Below are 18,616 nucleotides of genomic sequence, written 5' to 3'. Positions count from 1 at the left end.
TGCCTTTGTGTAGGGTGTAGCTGTAAGACGGTCCGTGGGCTGCCAGCCTGCGATGGGGAGGCCCTGATGCACTCTGTCGCCTGTTGTTGAAAACAGCTGTGCACAACACTGGCATTCCTTCAGCCTGCAAAGTGCTGTAAAGACGTTTTTGAAAATAAGCATCGAATTAGCAAAGCCTCTTGCTGTAAGGAGAGCCTTTTAAGATCTTACAGCAGAGGTGATACTGTAGGGGTTTCTTTTTTGTTGCCTTGTCCACACTGGTTAGTTCAGAATTACAGTTTATTTATGCTGATTTTGATATCCTCGGTCCTTTTTTGCTGACATGGAGCTTATTTTAGTAATGCCAGATAAACCACTTCGTTGGTAATAAATGGAATTTGGACTCCTTCAGGCACTGGCTGGGGCTTGGCTTGACACTCTGGATTTCCACATACATAATTCAGAGCTGTGATGAGACTTTGCCTCTTCTTCACGCTTTATGACAGGATCCCAAGTAGGTCAGGCCTTTGAACTGCCTCAACCATCTCTGTAAAGTAAGCTCCCCTAAAAACACCAACATACTTCAGAACTCAAAAAGCTATCAAAATGCAGACAGGAAATTAAGAGTGACTAAGATGGTGGCTTAAGACAGCACCTGGGTGAGACCAGGGTGAAGGAAGGATTTATGTGCAGCTATCTCCCTACCCAGTATGCACTTTCTAAAGACATTTTCTCTAAGGTCTGGTTGTCTGTTTCCTGCTGCACTTGGCATTTGCTCTCTGACCTGCAAGTTCAACACTCGTCGTGGCCATTTTTATGCCACAATTTTCAGGTTCTGGCAGTTTCTCTGTTTTGAGTATGTGTGGTATCTTCCAGGCAGGAGCAAATCTCTCTGAGGACAAGCAAGTACAACAAATTCAGCCCATCACGTTCCATCATGCTCCTGTGTGAAAGAAAGGAGGGAGAGAGGCAACTGTCAGGGTGGGAGGCTGAAATCTTAAGTACTGCTCTTCAGTTCCTCTTTAAAATGAAAGGCAGTAGCCCACACAGTCAGGGGTGTTATCTCTGGCTCAGGTCAGATGGCTTGTTACTGTCCAAGTGCTCACTTCAAGTACAAGCTTAAGGTCTTGTTTCCATAAAATGACAAAGTGGGCTGGTTGCACGGAAGTGTAGCAGCTTCCAAATCTGCATGTGTAAGACCCTACTGAAGATGCAACAAAAGCTTTTCATCACAGCCCCAGCAATGCAGGTGGGAAGATAATTCAGCTATGCCTTGGTTACTTTTAGGTTGGCAAAGCATAAGGTGGCTCATGCAAAACGTCAGCTGCATAATTGCAGACATGCAGTCACAGAAAAATGCATACTTTTAAATGGCAGGTAGTTTTGGGTTTTTTTCACATCAGCCAGTGCTGAGTCCCTGTAAACATCTGCCTAGCATTCAATTTTGTATGCATGCGTGCTCTTGTAATTTCCTAACACTATATGTACATTTTTTCGTGGTGGTGTTTTTACAAAATTCTCTGGTTTCAGTGGCCAGAGGAAGGTGTAGGGATCAGTTTTCCATTTCAAGAGTCGTATTCCTCTTCCACCTGCAGATCAGAACACGAGCGATCTCTGCCAAAGCGATGACCTTGGTGAGCCCGCTGCAGCTGCTTCTCTTTGCCTCCAAGAAAGTCCTGTCAAATGGGGAGCTTATTCTGGTAGATGACTGGTATGGACCTCCTTGGTGCTCATAATATTCAGATCTATGAAAAACACAGACTGGGGGGGAGCGGCTGCTAACACAGATATAAGTCTCTATAGAACAGGAACCCTAGAGCAAGCCATGCACTATGGGTTAATTGTGAAGGCATTATCTTTGTTTCCTGTGAGGAAGGGAGGAGTTTGTATTGGCAGCACTGTTTCATGCAGTTTATCTGCTTAAATTGAAAACATGATACCAGGCAGTTTCCATAAAAATTGCTGGGTTTTCCCCCTTCAACTGGAATGTGAATAAGAGGTACTATTATTTTGGACCTCCTTTTCAGACAGAGGCTGAGGAAACATTGTTTCTAAGTCTCAGAAACACAGCTTGAGGAGAGAAATGCTAAGGATTGGGTTTTTGCCTCTAGCAGCACACATTTTATGGCCATGACTAAATACTGTTTGGATGTGGTTTGTTTTTGTTGTTTCCCCCTCCTCTGACAGTGAAATGGAGATGAAGAATTGCTTGAGCTTAATTAATTAATATTTTTGAAGGGAGCCTCCAAATCTTGAGGAGCCTCATGTTTTTAGTTCATATTTTTATATCTTTTTGTTTTGATGTTACGGGTTATGTATTGGTGTTATCTGAGTATGTTGAATCTCAAGAGCAATTTAAGTAGAAGGATAGTTGTGTTTTAACAATGTCAAATTTTGGGTGTCTTGCAAATTTGCCTCCTGAATTCCACATCCCTTCATTGACAAATTAGAATTTCAAAGATGAGAATACAGATTTCTGGCTCAGCATGTGCAGCACTCAATGAAAAACCACTCCACAGAACATCTTTTGTAACAGGTCCTCTCTTAGAAGTTGTGATCCATCTACTATACTTCTTTCTGCTCTAGGATCAAGCTAAAGATGCCCCACAGCGTGGCTGCCTGCATCACTGCTCTGCGTGCTGCAATGGAGGCTCTTGTTGTGGAGGTGACTAAAGATCCTGCGATCATTCAGCAGCTGGACCCAGCAAATGAGCGAATGCTGAACGTGATCCGTCAGATCTCCAGGCCGTCAGCTGCGGGCATCAGCCTCATGGCTGCCAATGCAAGGTTAGCTTGGCTCCCTTGGCTTCTGCAGTCAGAGCTCTGGGGTGAGAAGCACTCACCACCTCTGACCACAAGGACACAGAGAGCCTGAAGAGAGCAGGTCAGAGCTGTCAGCTCCACTGCTCCCTCCCTCTGCAGCGCCGGCAGCAGCTCAGAGCTAAAATCACCAGAAGAGTCTTGTCCCGTGCAGACAGGAGCTTTGGGCTTTTATTTCAACATCAATAGTCTTGACCATATGTAAAATTGTCATGTTCAAAGTCCGATGTAGATGGATCGCTGCCTGTTTCCACAGGAAGGACAGATGGCTCTCAGGAATAAAATCTGTCATTGCCTCTTCCAAAACACAATGACTTAAAAGAGTAGATAATCCAAATTTGTATTGGGCAAACCTATTAATCTACATCTCTGGAAATAAAACAAATATTTGGCTGTGCTTGCACCCCTCCATTGCCCCTTGTTGTCATGTCTTGCTTCCGAAGCAAATCAAAATGAAAACACTTGTGAACTGTTAGTAATTTAAGGATCAAAACAAAGAACAGCTTATACGTACGCTTCACTGTGTTTTGTGAGGAGGGGAATAAAGATCACTGTGCTCACGTAAAGAGGAATGAGGCTCCCTATGCATTTGTGTGAGCTGGAGAAGTGGGACTGAGGGGAAAACTTCCTACCCCATCTGTAGGCCTGGCTGAGATTTAGAGAAGGGGCTGCTTATGTGGCACGGTAGGCCATTCCCAGCTTTTCTTTACTGAAGTGGGAAACGTGCAGAAGTGTAACTGTAATTGAACCATCATATTCTGCTATCAGAAAATAGAGGCATCTTAACTGAGTATCTTGGCAGTTGATTCTTCTTCATATTAAGAAAATGGGATCCATAAGATTGTATCAAGTATATGATGTTTCTCTTTGCCAGGTGTGGAGATGGTCCTCGCCCCCCAAAAATGGCTCGCTATGACAATGGAGGTGGTCTCCGAGGCTGGGGAGGTTACCTGCGTGGCTCTGGCTACAGAGGTGGAGGGTACGGTGGCAACAGCTACTCTGGCAGGCGCTCAGGAGGAGGAAGAGGATACCAAGGTAGCTGCAGGGGAGGCTACAGAGGTGGGGGAGGCTATCGAGGAGGAGGGTATCGAGGAGCAGGTGGTGGTTATAGAGGAGGCTGTGGGGATCTGGTGAGGAGCAGGTGGTAGTTATGGAAGTTCAGTGAAGTCTTTCCACTTTGACAAAAGCGTGTTTGTCTCCCAAATCCCTTTTTTGCTGTTACGAGTCCATTTGCCATTTCAATTCCTTAGTACAAGTACAGCTCTGTAATATATCATGCCCTTAGGGAATTTGCTGCAAGTTGTATGATTTTATTCTTAATAAAGAGTTTGTTTGTAAAGACTTCTGTGCTATACATTTAATTTTGTATTTGGATTTGGATGTAGATTTTGAAGCCGTCTGTTGCTAGTTTTGGTTGTAGGAGGTATAAGACATTCTGGGGAAACCTTTTCGTTGTCTAAAATCATTCTCTACCAATCAAATTTCAAATTACAGAACTTGGGCTCAGTGGGGATTTTTCTTTGTCTAATAAACTGTGTGAATAGCCCTTGGTGCGGTGGTTTTCTGTCTATGCCAGGCAGCGCTTGGTTCCTTTGCAGCCAGCCACTGGCCTGCTGCAGGTTACGTTACACCTCATGGCACAGCAGCTGATGGGCTCTTTTGCTGATTCAGATAATGCAGGAACATGGAATACCTTTTTCAAGACTGGTGTGATGCTGCTTTTCTCTGCAGAACCTGAAGTGATCTCAGAAGCGTGAACTGTGCCCTTTATCTGAGGCAGCATTCATTTACATTGCTACTCCAAAATAGTCATGCTTCCTTATTCCAAATACATGTGAAAGAGAGTGATTCTTTAATTAGAATTCATTGAAATTGCAGCCTGTGGATTCTGGACATTCAAAGCTCACTGGCTGCCTGGTGCTTGCAGAAGTATATCGACACAGAGGGGATGAAAAGCCCTCCAGCGAGGTGTGGTTTCCTCCGTACCTCTGACTAGCACCTGGGAAGTGACCTGGAGCAGGGGTGGATGATGTGGAGTAGCCGCAGGTACAGATTACTCTCGAGTGTTTTCTACAGTCAGGCTGTGTTGTGCAGGAACACCTGTGTGAGCAAGATGAGCGAAGCACTCCAGTTTACAATAAATGTGTGTGTATGAATGGTTTGGGGTTTTTCTTGGCCAAAACTCCCTTACCTCTCTTACAGCATGGCCACAAAACCAGCTGTGCTGGCCTTGGGCAGCAGCACAAAGGTGCTGCCTCTCGCACGTGCTTTGTACTGCAGGGCTGCAGCAGCACAGGGAGATGCCTGTGGGCACAGCTTGGTATGAAACCTGTTATGTTACCAAGCCTGGTGAGATTAACTTTCCCACTAATCCAACTGGAAAGCTTATACAGAAACAAAAATAAGTTGTGCTTACAGGGATGTGGTAGATGATGGTGTCTGAGTGAAGTTTAAAGCAAGTCCAACATTTTCTGTATTTCTAATGAAGAGTTTTTAAAAACTAGGTAAGGGTGAAGCACTGTTTCTTTAATCAAAACTGCTTTAAGCCAAATGCCACATGAAGCTTAGATACCCAGCTATGAATTACAGAGCTGTCCTTGATATCAAGTGTTATCAGTATTCATCTCCAAGCTTAAATCTGGGGTTCATTTGGAATGTGTGTCTTATTCTGCATCATCTGATGCAGTAAATTCCACAGTCCTTTCTGTTGATGGATTCCTTTCTGTAGACTTTTCCGTAGATTGAAGAATGGTCACTCCATGCCACAGTTATTGAAAATGTGATTTTTTTTTTTTTTTCTCCAGGAACAACTTGTTAGGGAATCAGAAGGGATGGTCTTTGAAAGATGTGCTGTAGTGTTAGCCACCTGCCCTTTCCACGTCTGTATTTATTGCATCCAGACAAAAGTTGCTTTCCTTGGCTTGCCCCTCAAACATTGGGTTATCTCAGTTGTGTTACTAATACAAAACAGGAAACATGAAGCAGTTGTCCAGTTGTTTTAAAGAAAAGTATACTTAATAATTTCAGTATCAAGCCTACAAGTCTGAAGTATGATCTAATATCTGTTAAAGCTTTCTGATTTCCTCTTTAGCTGTTACTGGTCTTCAGAAGAAGTCAGCATTTAAACAGGAGGCAAGAGTGACGGCTGCTAGGTGAGCGCAGACCAAAGCTTAAGGGCCCTACAGCTGTAGCTGTTCAGCACTGCTGCAGTCTGTACGTGTGCAGAAATACAACTGGTGGTACTGGGACAAATTCAGATGAACTCCAGTCAGCTGACCTCCCTTTGGAGAGCAGCTTCGCGGGCGTTTCGATGACTGAGCCCTGCTATTTCAGTTAAGGTTTTGTTCTGATCAGGGCTTGATGCGTAGTGGGGCCCTTTGTCGGAGTCTGTGTTTAACTCCATAATTACCATTAGCTTTTCCCTGCTTATACTGTGGCAAGGTTTAGGAGGTGGAATAGGAAACCAGGGATCACCAAGTATATGTACAGTATTCTATGGTACTAGCTAAACATGGTTTTACTGGGGATACGTTGATGTTAAGTCCTAGATAAAGAAATTCCTGAGTGAAGTTAATGTTTCTCAGGTCTATTTACAAAAATGATTCTGATTTTTAACTGTAAAGCTATTATTTCTATTACTGGAAAAATAACAAAAAAATGTTAATGTAAATGCCATCCTAGCTATGGTGTGAAGTCTCACTGGTTCTGGTACTATTGCAGTGATGAATTTTGTAACTCTCTAAGATGGCTGTGCTTCTTAGGTACAGCTCAATGCCAGCGCCCCATTCATTAACAAAAAGGTTATACCTAATTCCACGTTGCTCGTAAGAATTGTTAAAAAAGCTAATTGGCGTTTAAGAGTACAGTCTGGTGTAATAACCTACAAAATTGTGTAGGACACATGCCTTCATTGGGAATTGCTGCTGGGATGGAGCTTGCAAGGATATCTAGTTCTGAGGACTGCTCAGGTTGCAGGCTGTGAAGGGGGAAGGTGCCGTGGACTATTGAGCATGTACATATTACAGCTTTTCTCTGCATGGTTTTCTCTATGTGCTGGTGTTTTACATATTAAGGAGTGTCAAGCATGAAAACGCTGCTTAACCAATATTCGGTCTGTTTATTAATATTTAAGTGGGAAAGCAATAATTCTTGCCAACACTTCCCATGCCAGAAATGAAAAGCACAGTCTAAAAAGGATTGACATGCTGATGAGGAGCTTAAACAGCCTGGGTACAAAAAAATGAAAATCAACCTGAAATGACACGTATGTTTTCACAGTAAAATCTGAGCTTGTGATGAGCGTACTGTGTCAGTAAATTGAGCTGTGCTTTGTTTCAAAAAGCCAGTTTGCCAGAGAGCTCCCATCTCTTGTACAACAAATTTAATTATCTGAAATTCAAGAATAACAATGTACCTGAGCTCCAGTAATCTCACTCTCTCTGCTTGTCAAAGAATCACCAGTGAGCACAGATGCCAGTTCCTTCAGACCTTTGTACACAATTTGCTGTAGTCACCTGGCCAGATTGAGCAGCCACGACACCGTTGACTGTTCTCTGCTGTATCGACCTAAGGTGCGTTAGGTTTGTATCTTGGGATTTTGATACCACAAAGCTCTCATAAAGGGGTTTGGAAACAATCATGGGTTCTTTGGGTTTTGCAGTCGTGAGTGAAAAAGCAGAAGAGTAATACTGACAATAGCGCCAAAATGATAATATGAAGGATGACACTTGTCAGTTGGCTACTTGAATTTTTACATTGCTTGTTTTAAAGCTCCTCACATAAATATTAATGATGCTACCAAGAAGTTACAAAGCTGCCATTAACTGCACTTTTTACTCTTAATTTGTGGACCTCATGCTTGCCTGCACCATGCTGCATTAAACAAAACACAAATGCCGTTCATGCAAAGTGACCGCTTGGTTTCAAAAGCCTGGTGAGCAGAACACAAACCACAAAGGCATAGATTATGTATCTGTACAAGGGAGTTGAGAAACGCAGTGCGTTCGCTTTTGTCTTTGAGGTGATATTTAGAGACAGGCACAGAAGAAGACTTTTGCTCTGTGAGAGTAAATATGCAGAAGATTTATCTCCTCTACACTGTAGGACTCAGGCAGCATGTCACATAACGTACTCCATGGTAAGAATTGAAAAACATCTCTAGCTGGAGGGACATTTCCACCAATGGAGAAAAATTCAACAGAACTAAGCTATGATCTTTACTTGGAGAAAGTTTAAAGGAAAATTAAGTGGTCAGTTGTGGCATCAGCGTTAATGGTATCTCCCTGATCTCAAGGCCACCACCTCCAAGGAGGACATGTCCTTCTCTTGAAAGGAAATCGTTGCTCAGAAGCAGTTTCTTCGTAGGAAGATTCTTTCTAGGGAGTGAGTTAGAAACATTTGTGCTTGATCCGTAGAGCAGGTGTTAGAAGTGTGCCCATACTGAATTTGTTCCCAAGAAAACTGACCACATTAGCATTGCAATTACATAATTGATCTCTCTTCCTGCCTCCACATCAAAAACGGAGTGAGGAATGCTAGCCAGAGGAAAGCTAATGTCACAGATACAACTTTACTGAGGTGGGTGGTTTAGCATGCAAGACAGTGATGCCTTACCTGTCTCTGAAAGAGAGATACAATGAGAGTTTAAAAACAGCAAAAACCAATGCAGAGATGAGTGCTTCTAATCAGAAGCTCACCCGGTGCTTTGACAGGAGAAAGACCTGAAAATGGCTGCCTAAAAGCACATTCTCAGTTCAAACGTAGTCTGTTGAGAGTGTGTGACCTTGCTGTATGCAGCAGAAGGGCATGCTTTGCTGGCACACACGAGCTCGGAGATTCACTGACATTTTCTGTTGCCTCGTTCCCAATCTCCCTCGTTGCCGGCTCCCTACCCGCCTGGTGCTTTTCTCCTGACACAGTCAAGAGCTCTGGAACCTGTTCAGTATTTCCTTGTTCTCAGCAGTAACAGATGTATTAAGGCATCTCTAAAATAAGCTGAATAAAAAGTCCTCACCGGTAGCTTTGAACGAGGCACTGGTTTTTGAGAGCAGGTTGGGTCTAGAAGGATGAAGAGGTAATTTAAAGAAGCAAGATGCTGCCTTAGTGTTGGTGAAGCACGTGCATTAAAAGTGTGCCTGTGTCAGGGCAGAAGAGCTGGAGCTAAAAGGCTGAGGTGCAAGAAATAGCTTCAGTTTATCTGTATTTCTTCTAGGAGCCTTGCTTTATTGGTTAGCACAAGCCTTCATGCTGATTTTTCACTCAATTCCTACTATACTGTATTCCAGTTGCACAGTATTTTTTTCCCTAGGTAGTAGCTAACAAATTATACTCTGCTGTTTATTTTCACACTGCAAGTTTTTAATCCCATTAAAAGCTCTGGTAAACATACTTTTCCCTACCATTTGCTAAGAACCATTAATCAGGGATGTTTTTGAGCTGTGGTTCATAAAGACAGAGGTAAATTATAAGAAAATACAATATTAAGGTCCAATAATGATGTCATTAGTTAACAGGGATAAGTTTACAGCCTTGTATTCTCCTCGGAGAATGACCACATGGTCTCCACTGTACCAACTTTCTAAAGCCTTGTTCAAATTATTGTGTTGCTGAAATGGAGCGTCCATAGAAAACTCTTTCACCCGTACAGGAAAGAGTGAGCACCGCTTCCTACGTTTGAGCAAACTAAAAAATAAAGGCAGAAGTAAAGTTTCAAATTTAACAGCAATTTAAAAATCTTTTGCCTGGCTCTCTTTCCTGCAGTCAGTTCCTTTTGCAAAGAGCTTTTTCAGATACCAGCACTGTATTTTGGAATTCCAGGTTTTCCTCCCATATGGCCATCTGCGAAAAGACATTCAGAAAGACTATAATGGAAAATATATGAAGAATTGCCTTTTTTCCCTAGCTACTGCTTTTGTGCATATCTAAGCTCCTGACCTACAGTCAGTGTCTGGTGTGTAATTCCCTACTGTTCCTCTTACCTCTACTAAAGGAATTAGTTGCTCAATGTAGCCAACTCTTCTGGGGGAAAGGGGAGTAAGGGTCATCTCAACTGTGTCAGTGCTTTTTCCAAGGAAAGAAATTGCAAGAAAAAGAGAGTTCTCAACTGTGGTGAGCAGAAAGAATAATCAGAATCACAGAATCCCAGGTTGGAAGGGACCTCAGGGATCACCTAGTCCAACCCTTTCTAGGAAGAGCACAGTCTAGACAAGATGGCCCAGCACCCTGTCCAGACGACTCTTGAAGGTGTGCAACGTGGCTGAGTCAACCACTTCCCTGGGGAGATTATTCCAATTGGTGACTGTCCTTGCTGTGAAAAATTTTCCTCTCATGTCCAGTCGGAATCTCCCCAAGAGCAACTTGTGTCCATTCCCCCTTGTCCTCTCCATGGGACTCCTTGTGAAAAGGGAGTCTCCACCTTCTTTGTAGCTGCCCCTTAAGTACTGGGACATGGGGATGAGATCCCCTCTGAGCCTCCTTTTCTCAAGGCTGAACAAACCCAGTTCTCCCAGCCTATCCTCACATGGCAGGCTTCCCAGTCCTTTGAGCATCTTGGTGGCCCTTCTCTGGACCCCTTCCAGCCTGTCCACATCCTTTTTGTATAGCGGGGACCAGAACTGTACACAGTACTCCAGGTGTGGCCTGACAAGCGCTGAGTAGAGCAGGATGATGACTTCTTTATCTCTGCTGGTGGTGCCCTTTTTGACGCAACCCAGCATCCTGTTGGCTGCCTTAGCTGCAGCAGCACACTGTTCACTCATGTTGAGCTTCCTGTCCACCAGGACCCCCAGGTCCCTTTCCACAGAGCTGCTCTCCAGCCAGGTGGATCCCAGTCTGTGCTGCACTCCTGGATTATGTTTTCCCAGGTGCAAGACCTTACACTTCTCCTTGTTGAACTTCATAAGGTTCTTGCTGGCCCACTCTTCCAGCCTATCCAGATCTCCCTGCAGAGCAGCTCTCCCTTCTGGAATGTCTGCTTCCCCACTCAACTTGGTGTCATCAGCAAACTTCGTCAGGCTACACTTGATGCCGTTATCCAGATCACTTATAAAGATGTTGAATAATAATATGTTTGGTCATGTAGCTCTGTGCCATCTGCCACTACTCCTGTAGTGATGGCCCAAAATTCTCATCTACAGGTGGAGAAAAAAAATTGAAGGTGCAGTCCTAAAAAGATACGTAGCAGGCGGTACCTCAGAGTTTAGGAAGGCCTCCAAGGAAGAAGAAAAGATACCTCAATTGTTGCCCTTTTTGGATGATGTTACTTACTGTAAAGCATCTTAAAAGATAATTCCTCTTTCAACTCATTGCCCATTTTCACACCGCACTATGGATAGTTCCAGCTCAATAACCACTTCACTTGGTTATTCTTTTAGTGCTCAGCTGCTCAGACTACCTGCTTGCCACATCTAAACCCTCAAAATAAACTTTAGGTTTGTGAAATGTCAAGGCTCTGGGCTTTGACTCATGTTTGAAAACAAGTGCTGAAGTCTTTTCAAACACTGCTTTTCCAGGGTAGCCACCTTCGTAATGTTTGTTTGACAAACTAATACAGATAGGGCCAAAACTGCTTTGATGGAGCTTAAGTATCGTATAACCTAGATCATCATTCAGGGTGGATTTGTTGTAGTTTTAATTGTATGCTTTCCTACATAGGAACTCTGCTTCATTCCATGCACTGCTAAGTGATGTTCCTGAAGATGTTTTCTACACCTGTTTTCTACTTGCCCTCTACTTTTCACCCCTTCGCTCTGGAGGCCTGATCAATTCTAGGATTTGGTGGCAAGAAAGAATTTGAGGATTTAGGGTGATCCAAACTGCATAGCGGGAACTGTATAAGCATGGCCTGCTGGATGCTCTCAGAGCAGAAAACTTCTGTGAGAAACTCCCAGTGATGTAATATTTTCCAAGGCACCATTACAAACTTAATTTTTTTAAATGTTTGAGTGACTCAGAAATCTGGCACCGTGCAAAGCATGAGCTTTGCTGTTGTGATGTGAGCATCTGTGGTGGGTGGAAGGGTAGACTTTGACATCAGGAGCTCTCCTAATCCAACTCAAGATGAATTTAAGGAACCAAGAATGGTGGAAGAAAGAATCCGTAAATACCAGGTGCTGATCACAGCTCAAAATTCTCAGGACAACTAAAGACCATGGGTATGAAAGTTAGGATTAAAACACAGTACGTTATCTAATACAAGGGTATGTTATGGTAAAAAGCAAAAAACCCTTTATTATCCTGTGCCAGATAAAAATTAGAACATTGCCCAATATACTTCTGCCCCACTACCCCTCTTAAAATATAACATATTTCTGGTCATGAGTGCTTCTGGTACATAATCACTCAAGTCATAATTAAGGCATTGATATGCTCATTTACACGAGAAAATAGATTTTTCTCCCTGATACTGCCAGTTTTCCCATGTAATTCCAAACAGAAGATTTAATCCAGTTTCACGTTAATTGTACGTTCTTTATATTCTCTGTGCAACGTGTAAGGCATCTGTGTGTTAGCCCGTGGATATGCAGGCAATGAAAGCTGCAATTTCAAAGTACTTACTTATTTTCTTCTGTATTTTTTCCCCTAAATTTTCAAGTAGCTAATGACCCAGAAGGGTTACCAGAGACGTAGGTGTCCCATTTCTTCAGCAGTTCATATAGCACAGTACGTTCTCCAGTATTCATCAGCTTCTCCAGCTGTTGGTTCTGCTTTAACGCTACTTTGATAGTGAATCAATTCCAAACACAAGTTTTTAAAACAGTGACCCACTGCAGCATGAACAGTTCCTCAACCAGAGGTATTTCTCACAAGGTTCATCATCATCCCAGTCCCTCCAAATGATGTCACTGAAGAATGTAAAGGATATCTTCATGTTACAGTATGTAAGTAGGTAGAGAGCAGGGAGAAGTTGTCTTTTCTTCTTTTCTATAAACTCACAAAAGTTTGCAGATGATTTTCCCAATATGGAAAGACTGCAAATAATTAGGTGAGAAAAAATTCTGGTATGACTATCATTTATGGTGGTAAGGGGGAGAGTAGGAAGCATTCCAGGACAATAAAACTTAAATGTTCTTCTGCAGAATATCATCAATATCATAACAAAATAAGCAAAACTTTCTTAAAGACAAGAATTTGAGATTAGTATCATTATTGGATGCTTCAGGCAATCTCCTGAATACATCCCTGTAGAGAAATAAGGCTAAAGGTAATGAGAACATGTAAAGGCATTGCAAAAACAATTCTGGAAGCAGAAGGAAAGAGCTACTAAACTCATAATATCAAAAGTAATCACAGCAATGGGAACAGCTTGGTTCTTTTCTTAGGAGAAGCCAAATTAGAAGATTTCTAGTACACCCCTGACTGTGAAACAGTGTTAGATTTTAGATATTTATAATCTCTTGGAATGCCCCCATGCTTATAAACAAACAAAGCCAAAAAGCCCTGGACCTTGCACAGATTTATGCAGGAAAAGCAGAATGTGTATTTTAAGACAAAGGTTTTCAAGTGTTATACATCTTGAGACCCATCTCATTTGAATGACCAGTCTCAAACTAGATAGAACAACATAGAACAACCCCAAATTAATCAACTAAGTTTTGCTAAATCTCTAGTTTGTAACCTGAATCTCGAAGAGCTGGGAGAGAGCTTTGAACCACTCACTCACATGCATACCATGCACACATCCAAACTACTTGGATCAGTTGGGACAACAGATGAGCAGTAGCACTGGTATTTACTGTGTGACCTTTTACAGCTGCCATAAAATGGTTCATCCTCCTCCCTTAGGGCTAATGCAGACATTTGGTTCGGCCAGGGGAGCTGGCAGGCTGCTTGCAGGACTAGCCAGAGACTCAGCACTGCTTCTGGAACAGAGTTTGGCTCATCATTTGGGCAAGGCAGCAGTCTGCCACAAAAGAAGAGAAGAGGGGTTAAAAAAATACCATGCCTTTGTCTGTAGAGGCCAGTTCTTCTGGTGCACTCTGGTAGGAGAGATGCACTTGTACAGAGCATATATATACACATATAGAGCCGGGCGGCTCTGCTATGCTGGTACAAAAGAAAATAAGCAAGGGCAATGAAATAACAGATGGGTTAAGCCAAGGAGACCACAAAGAACAGGCTGAAAATACACACCATTGGGTCAGCATCTTCATCCTGCACCAATCCTTCCCACAACGGAGAGAAAAAGTGCTCGTCAAAGAGCTCGCTAAGGAACTTAGAACTTTTTCAGCCCAGGAGAGGCTGTCAACCTTGGGAGCATCTCTGATGCAGCAGTTTTCACAGAAGTTTGCTTCCAAAGAGCTTTTCTTGTTTTTCGTAGGAGCACCAGTGTTCACATGATCACAGTGGTAGATTGCAAAGCATCTACAGGAGGACGTGGGTAGTAGGTAGAAGTTGAAGGTGCAAGACACATTGATCTTGGGTTTATGTAAACTAGGATAAATCATGCAGAACGATGTTCCAGTGCATATGCTAAGGACTGCTAAAAAAAGGATCACCATTATCACCAGACAGGGGGAGAATCAGAGCTAGACTCTAGCTATAATCAGTTTGTTTCAAAACTAATAGTAAGCAGCCCCCGAAACAGCAATAACCGTCTCAGTAAGATTGAATGTATTAATAAAGCTGAAAGAGGCAACCTTTTGTTGGATGAAAAACAAGCTGTTATTGCATTTGTTTGGAAGCAGATCCAGCATGCTCATTCTTGGCAGTAACGCGATAATCTTTTGACATCCTGAAGACAGTTTACGCAAATGATACTTTTAATACTGTTAAGAAGAAAGACTTCAACAGATACGAAACCCACTGTCCAAATGAATGTTGCCATTCTCTGCAGGGAATCACACATTCACTAGGTTCCTCTAACTGCATGCTCGTATGGCCCTCACCCACTCGGCTCTTAAGGGTCTTGGCAATTTTTAAAGTAGGCTACAACAGATAAAGTGAGAAAAACAAAGTCGGACCATTAGGAGAAAAGTCTTCATGCAAATTACAGACTGCCATTTCATAATCTTTATTCTAAGGGTGAGGCACCAAAAATGAAACAAAACAAATCAGTGGCTAAGTGTGAAAGTATTATCATGTTTGCAAACTCAGAGAGCTGGAGATTAAGGTTTCTTTTTCTTCCCCTACTTAGGAAAAAGTCCAAGACTAAATTTTTCAAAACTCAGAGAATTTTGTCTTTTGGTCTTCCAGATGGCATTTACTTTAAAGCTTTTAAAAAATTTAGTCTTAAATTTTTTCCAAAGAAAAACCTCTGGGATTCAGATGGATTGCTTTAGAAGTGTCACTTTAAATTTATCACTGGGAGCAAAGACAATTTTGCAACAACTTTATCTTGCCAAGTGGTTCTCAATCAACGAGTGTCATCGGGATCCATACCAGTGTTCCCTATCTGACATTTTTGACCAAAAAAAAAATGTTTTAAAACGTCCTGTCAGCTCTCAAGATAAATTCCTATAGCCTTAAAAATCCCATGCACTGAGAACAGTACAAGGAACAAGTGAGCTTTAAAATATTTTTGCTGTGGATACAGCTCCCTAGTTAATGTTGTATTATCTGTGAATGGCAAAATAATGCAAAAAGCTAAATGCTTCAAAACTTCCAAAACCTGGGCAATTCAAATCCAGCATCACCCTGTTCCTCTCCAGGCCAGGCTTCCAGCAATGTCACCTGAAGCTCCAGAACATTATCAGTTCTCCTGGTATATTTTCAAAATGAGAGGAAAATTCTTCAACAAAAGATTTGGAGGCTTTGAGCTGACGCAATAATCTCTTGAGGTGGTTTGCAGGTAACCTGATTTAGGCAAAAGGCTACATATGCCAGTACCTCCTTATATTAGCGTTGTCATACACACAAAGAACTAGACAGAGAGATGTAGCTATATGATCTTGTGATTCAATTCACAAAGCTACTTAAATAAATGATCTATAATATTAATCTAAAAATTAGTATTTGTGAGAACAGCGTCTTATCTTCCTGTATTTCTTTCCAGGCAGAATATTTTTGAACCTGTGTGCAACATACATTAAAATTGTGGCTACATGAGGAAGCTATAGTAACCAACATCTACACATGAGCAACAAAAGCGTATTTAAGCTGTCCCAAATGCCAGTTTCTGAATTCACATTTTAAAGGATGGTTCTTTTCCTCATTGCCTGTGACACATATATTCAAAGTAGTCTAAACAATGCAAGTAGCTTACTTCTCTTTCCCACACTATAGGACTTATTTTGAGTTGCTTCCAGCTTCGATGGAGCCTTCATTTTCAGACTGAAACTTTCCACATTTGGCCTCAGTAAAGGTGACCTTCAAACTCTCCAAAAGAGACCAATGGAGGAGGCGTTACTGTAAACGTAAATATGGACTCAGGTCTGGTTTGATTTGTTCCAAGTAAATGATCTTTGTCTGGAAAGCAAGTTTAGTAAAAGCAGATCTGCACAGGCGACTGTGTAGAAAGCTATCTCTGAGGAGGACTTAAAAATCACTGTAAATAAATAAGTGAACAAAAAGATGTGAAAGCATGGTGGCTGCAAAGACGTGTGTATAAAAACATTTATATTATTTCTGCATATGCTAATGGGAAGATTACTTCTAAAATGTACCCAATTCTCACATCCAACATTTTTACAATGTTACAAATTTGGAGGGAGTTCAAAGTGATCACAAAGTATCCAAGGCCAAAAATAGGCCTACCAAAAACACTTCATCCTAGTTAGCTTAGCCAAGAGAAGGCTGGGAACTTAATCTTGAGCTGAAAGTGTTTACAGAACAGAAGTCTTAAAAGAGAATATTAGTTGTCTTTCTAAGGGAAAAAAAACCAAAAAACAAAAAAACCCAAAAAACTCTAATCACAACACACTGTGCTCAGCAATGCTCATTTTACTGCATGGAAAGATAACTTCCTTCACTGAGAGAGACCCTCGGTGAAATTCTGATATATTAAATACACTATACAGGTCATCAGCCTACTAATCTTAACATGAGTTTTCATGGATTGTCAGGATACCTTTCATCATGGATAGCATCACGGATACATGAGAGAGACAGAAAAGTTATCTCCTCAAGTATTCCAGCAGAAGGTGTAATTAAATCTTCTGAATTGATGAGGAAATGCTCTGGTTTAGCCTTGCAGATCCCAAGCCAGTTGTTTTCTTTCATCTTCTGTTTTTCCAACAGGTATTTGTCCATTGCATCGCTGGCACCCTCTGCCTACAGACTATCTATCTTCTGCTGCTCTGCTGTCGTATTAACCAGGTGGTACCTCACTGTTTTAAGACTGGTACGAAGGTGGGTTCTGCCTCTTGATGGCTCCAGTACTGCGCATACCTTACAAGGGTGCTTGTTCCATGCCATCCCTGGTAGTCTTCCTTCAAACTAGCCATTTACTGGAGAATTCCAACTCCACAAGCTCCAGGAAATCTGAAAAATGTAGGAGGTTACGGTGTACAGCTACAGAAACCATAACATGCTTGGAAGAGTCTTGATGGCACTGTAGATCACCATTCTGGGACAACAACAAAATAGACAACTGGCTCTCTGTCCTTGTGAAGACTGGAGATCTTTCTGTCCAGTTCCAGACAGACAAGGGCGCTGTCTTCATTGCAGCCCATCTGCCAGCTCACCTCTTTTTTCCTTTTCTAAGTTGCTATATTCTACAACACATACTGAGTTTTCATTCCTCAAGATACTCAGGTGAACAATATCAACTGTTATTGGTACATTTCATCAAGTTTTTTCTTTCTGTTACAACCCTATTAAAATTGTTTTGTAATGTCTCAGAATAAACCTGTACGTGTCTTATCTACTAAAGAACATTGAATTTGTCTGTTGTGGTTGATCACACAAATCAGTTTATAGAGAACTAGCCTTGACGAGTCCCTAAATGCCCCAAAAATATAGCAAAAAAAAAAAAAAATTAATGATATGTTAATGACCTAACACTGAGTATGAAATATTTTTACCAGTGCCCTTCCAGCCATGTAGGACAGCAGGAGGCATCCTTACTGAGGGCAACTGCAAGCACCTCTTGCTTTGTGCCACCAGGTCTGCTCCTCATGCCTTCACATTTTAGCTCCCCTGAAGCAGGAATCTAAGAGAAGCCTGCAAAATTATTTCATGTGATTCGTAGCCAGATGAACAATTGCTTCATTGAGCTAACTCCTGTTTATCCTCTGGAACTTGAATGAATTGGCAATCCTGACTGCAGGATGTGAGGGGAGTAACACACTGGGAGAACATCTGCCGTCCCAACTGTGACCTGGAAGGAAACTTGACCGTGAGTACTTGGGTTCAGTATGAGAAAAATGCTAACTGTCCGTCATACACTTCAGGGGACTAATGAAGTTGTGTGTCATCTGTTTTTGCAGCGTTGTTCATTCTTTTTTCTCTGTTTGGAAAGCCAGATGTTGCTAAACTGAGACCTGTACGTGTGGCTTCCAATGAGGGAATAGTTGTTATTGCCTCTTGTCCTGAGAAATGGTATTTGTTAAAACTGTGAGCACCTGTACTTGCCGACAGTTGAGCTGGAGATGAGGTGCATACAAGTAAAAGCTTTCAAGCTTGATTTCTTCTACAGGTTAACAAACCAGGAAAGTCTCCTGCAGCTTGGCTCCTTTGGGACTTACAGCCTCAGATCCAGGCAGGGCAAGGAGTGGCTGGAAAACATAAACACAAGGTGGTGGGGGGGAAAAAACAAGAAAACAACTTTAAATATTTTCCCAAATTAGGGCAAGCTGAAAAGACCTCCTAGTGATTATCTGGAAGCTTACCACACTTTCGGGTACTGTATGGGGAATTACATTTATATTTGCGTAAATGA

General features: G+C 42.1%; 2 protein-coding genes across 3 annotated transcripts in view; one reads left to right on the top strand and one right to left on the bottom strand.

The window, feature by feature from the left end:
* Window positions 1–4,140, top strand: part of DHX9 (DExH-box helicase 9) — a 28,991-nt gene extending 24,851 nt beyond the window's left edge. For both annotated transcript variants that reach the window (XM_075096800.1, XM_075096801.1), the window contains 3 exons: window positions 1,575–1,690; window positions 2,566–2,766; window positions 3,674–4,140. In XM_075096800.1, the coding sequence (XP_074952901.1) occupies window positions 1,575–1,690; window positions 2,566–2,766; window positions 3,674–3,947 (591 nt within the window). In that variant the 3' untranslated portion in view covers window positions 3,948–4,140. The remainder of the gene's footprint in view (window positions 1–1,574; window positions 1,691–2,565; window positions 2,767–3,673) is intronic.
* Window positions 4,141–6,476: 2,336 nt separating this feature from the next.
* SHCBP1L (SHC binding and spindle associated 1 like) lies at window positions 6,477–17,151 on the bottom strand. The gene is given in 8 exon segments (XM_075095503.1): window positions 6,477–6,582; window positions 7,215–7,265; window positions 7,267–7,458; window positions 9,280–9,404; window positions 9,777–9,816; window positions 12,464–12,563; window positions 16,833–17,007; window positions 17,125–17,151. Coding segments are annotated over 8 exon segments (816 nt in total).
* Window positions 17,152–18,616: the final 1,465 nt, after the last annotated feature.

Source organism: Phalacrocorax aristotelis, chromosome 6 (assembly GCF_949628215.1).
Source record: "Phalacrocorax aristotelis chromosome 6, bGulAri2.1, whole genome shotgun sequence".
Classification (NCBI taxonomy): Eukaryota; Metazoa; Chordata; class Aves; order Suliformes; family Phalacrocoracidae; genus Phalacrocorax; species Phalacrocorax aristotelis.
The sequence above is the reverse complement of the archived record's forward strand: the minus strand, read 5'-3'. Positions and strand labels throughout refer to the sequence as shown.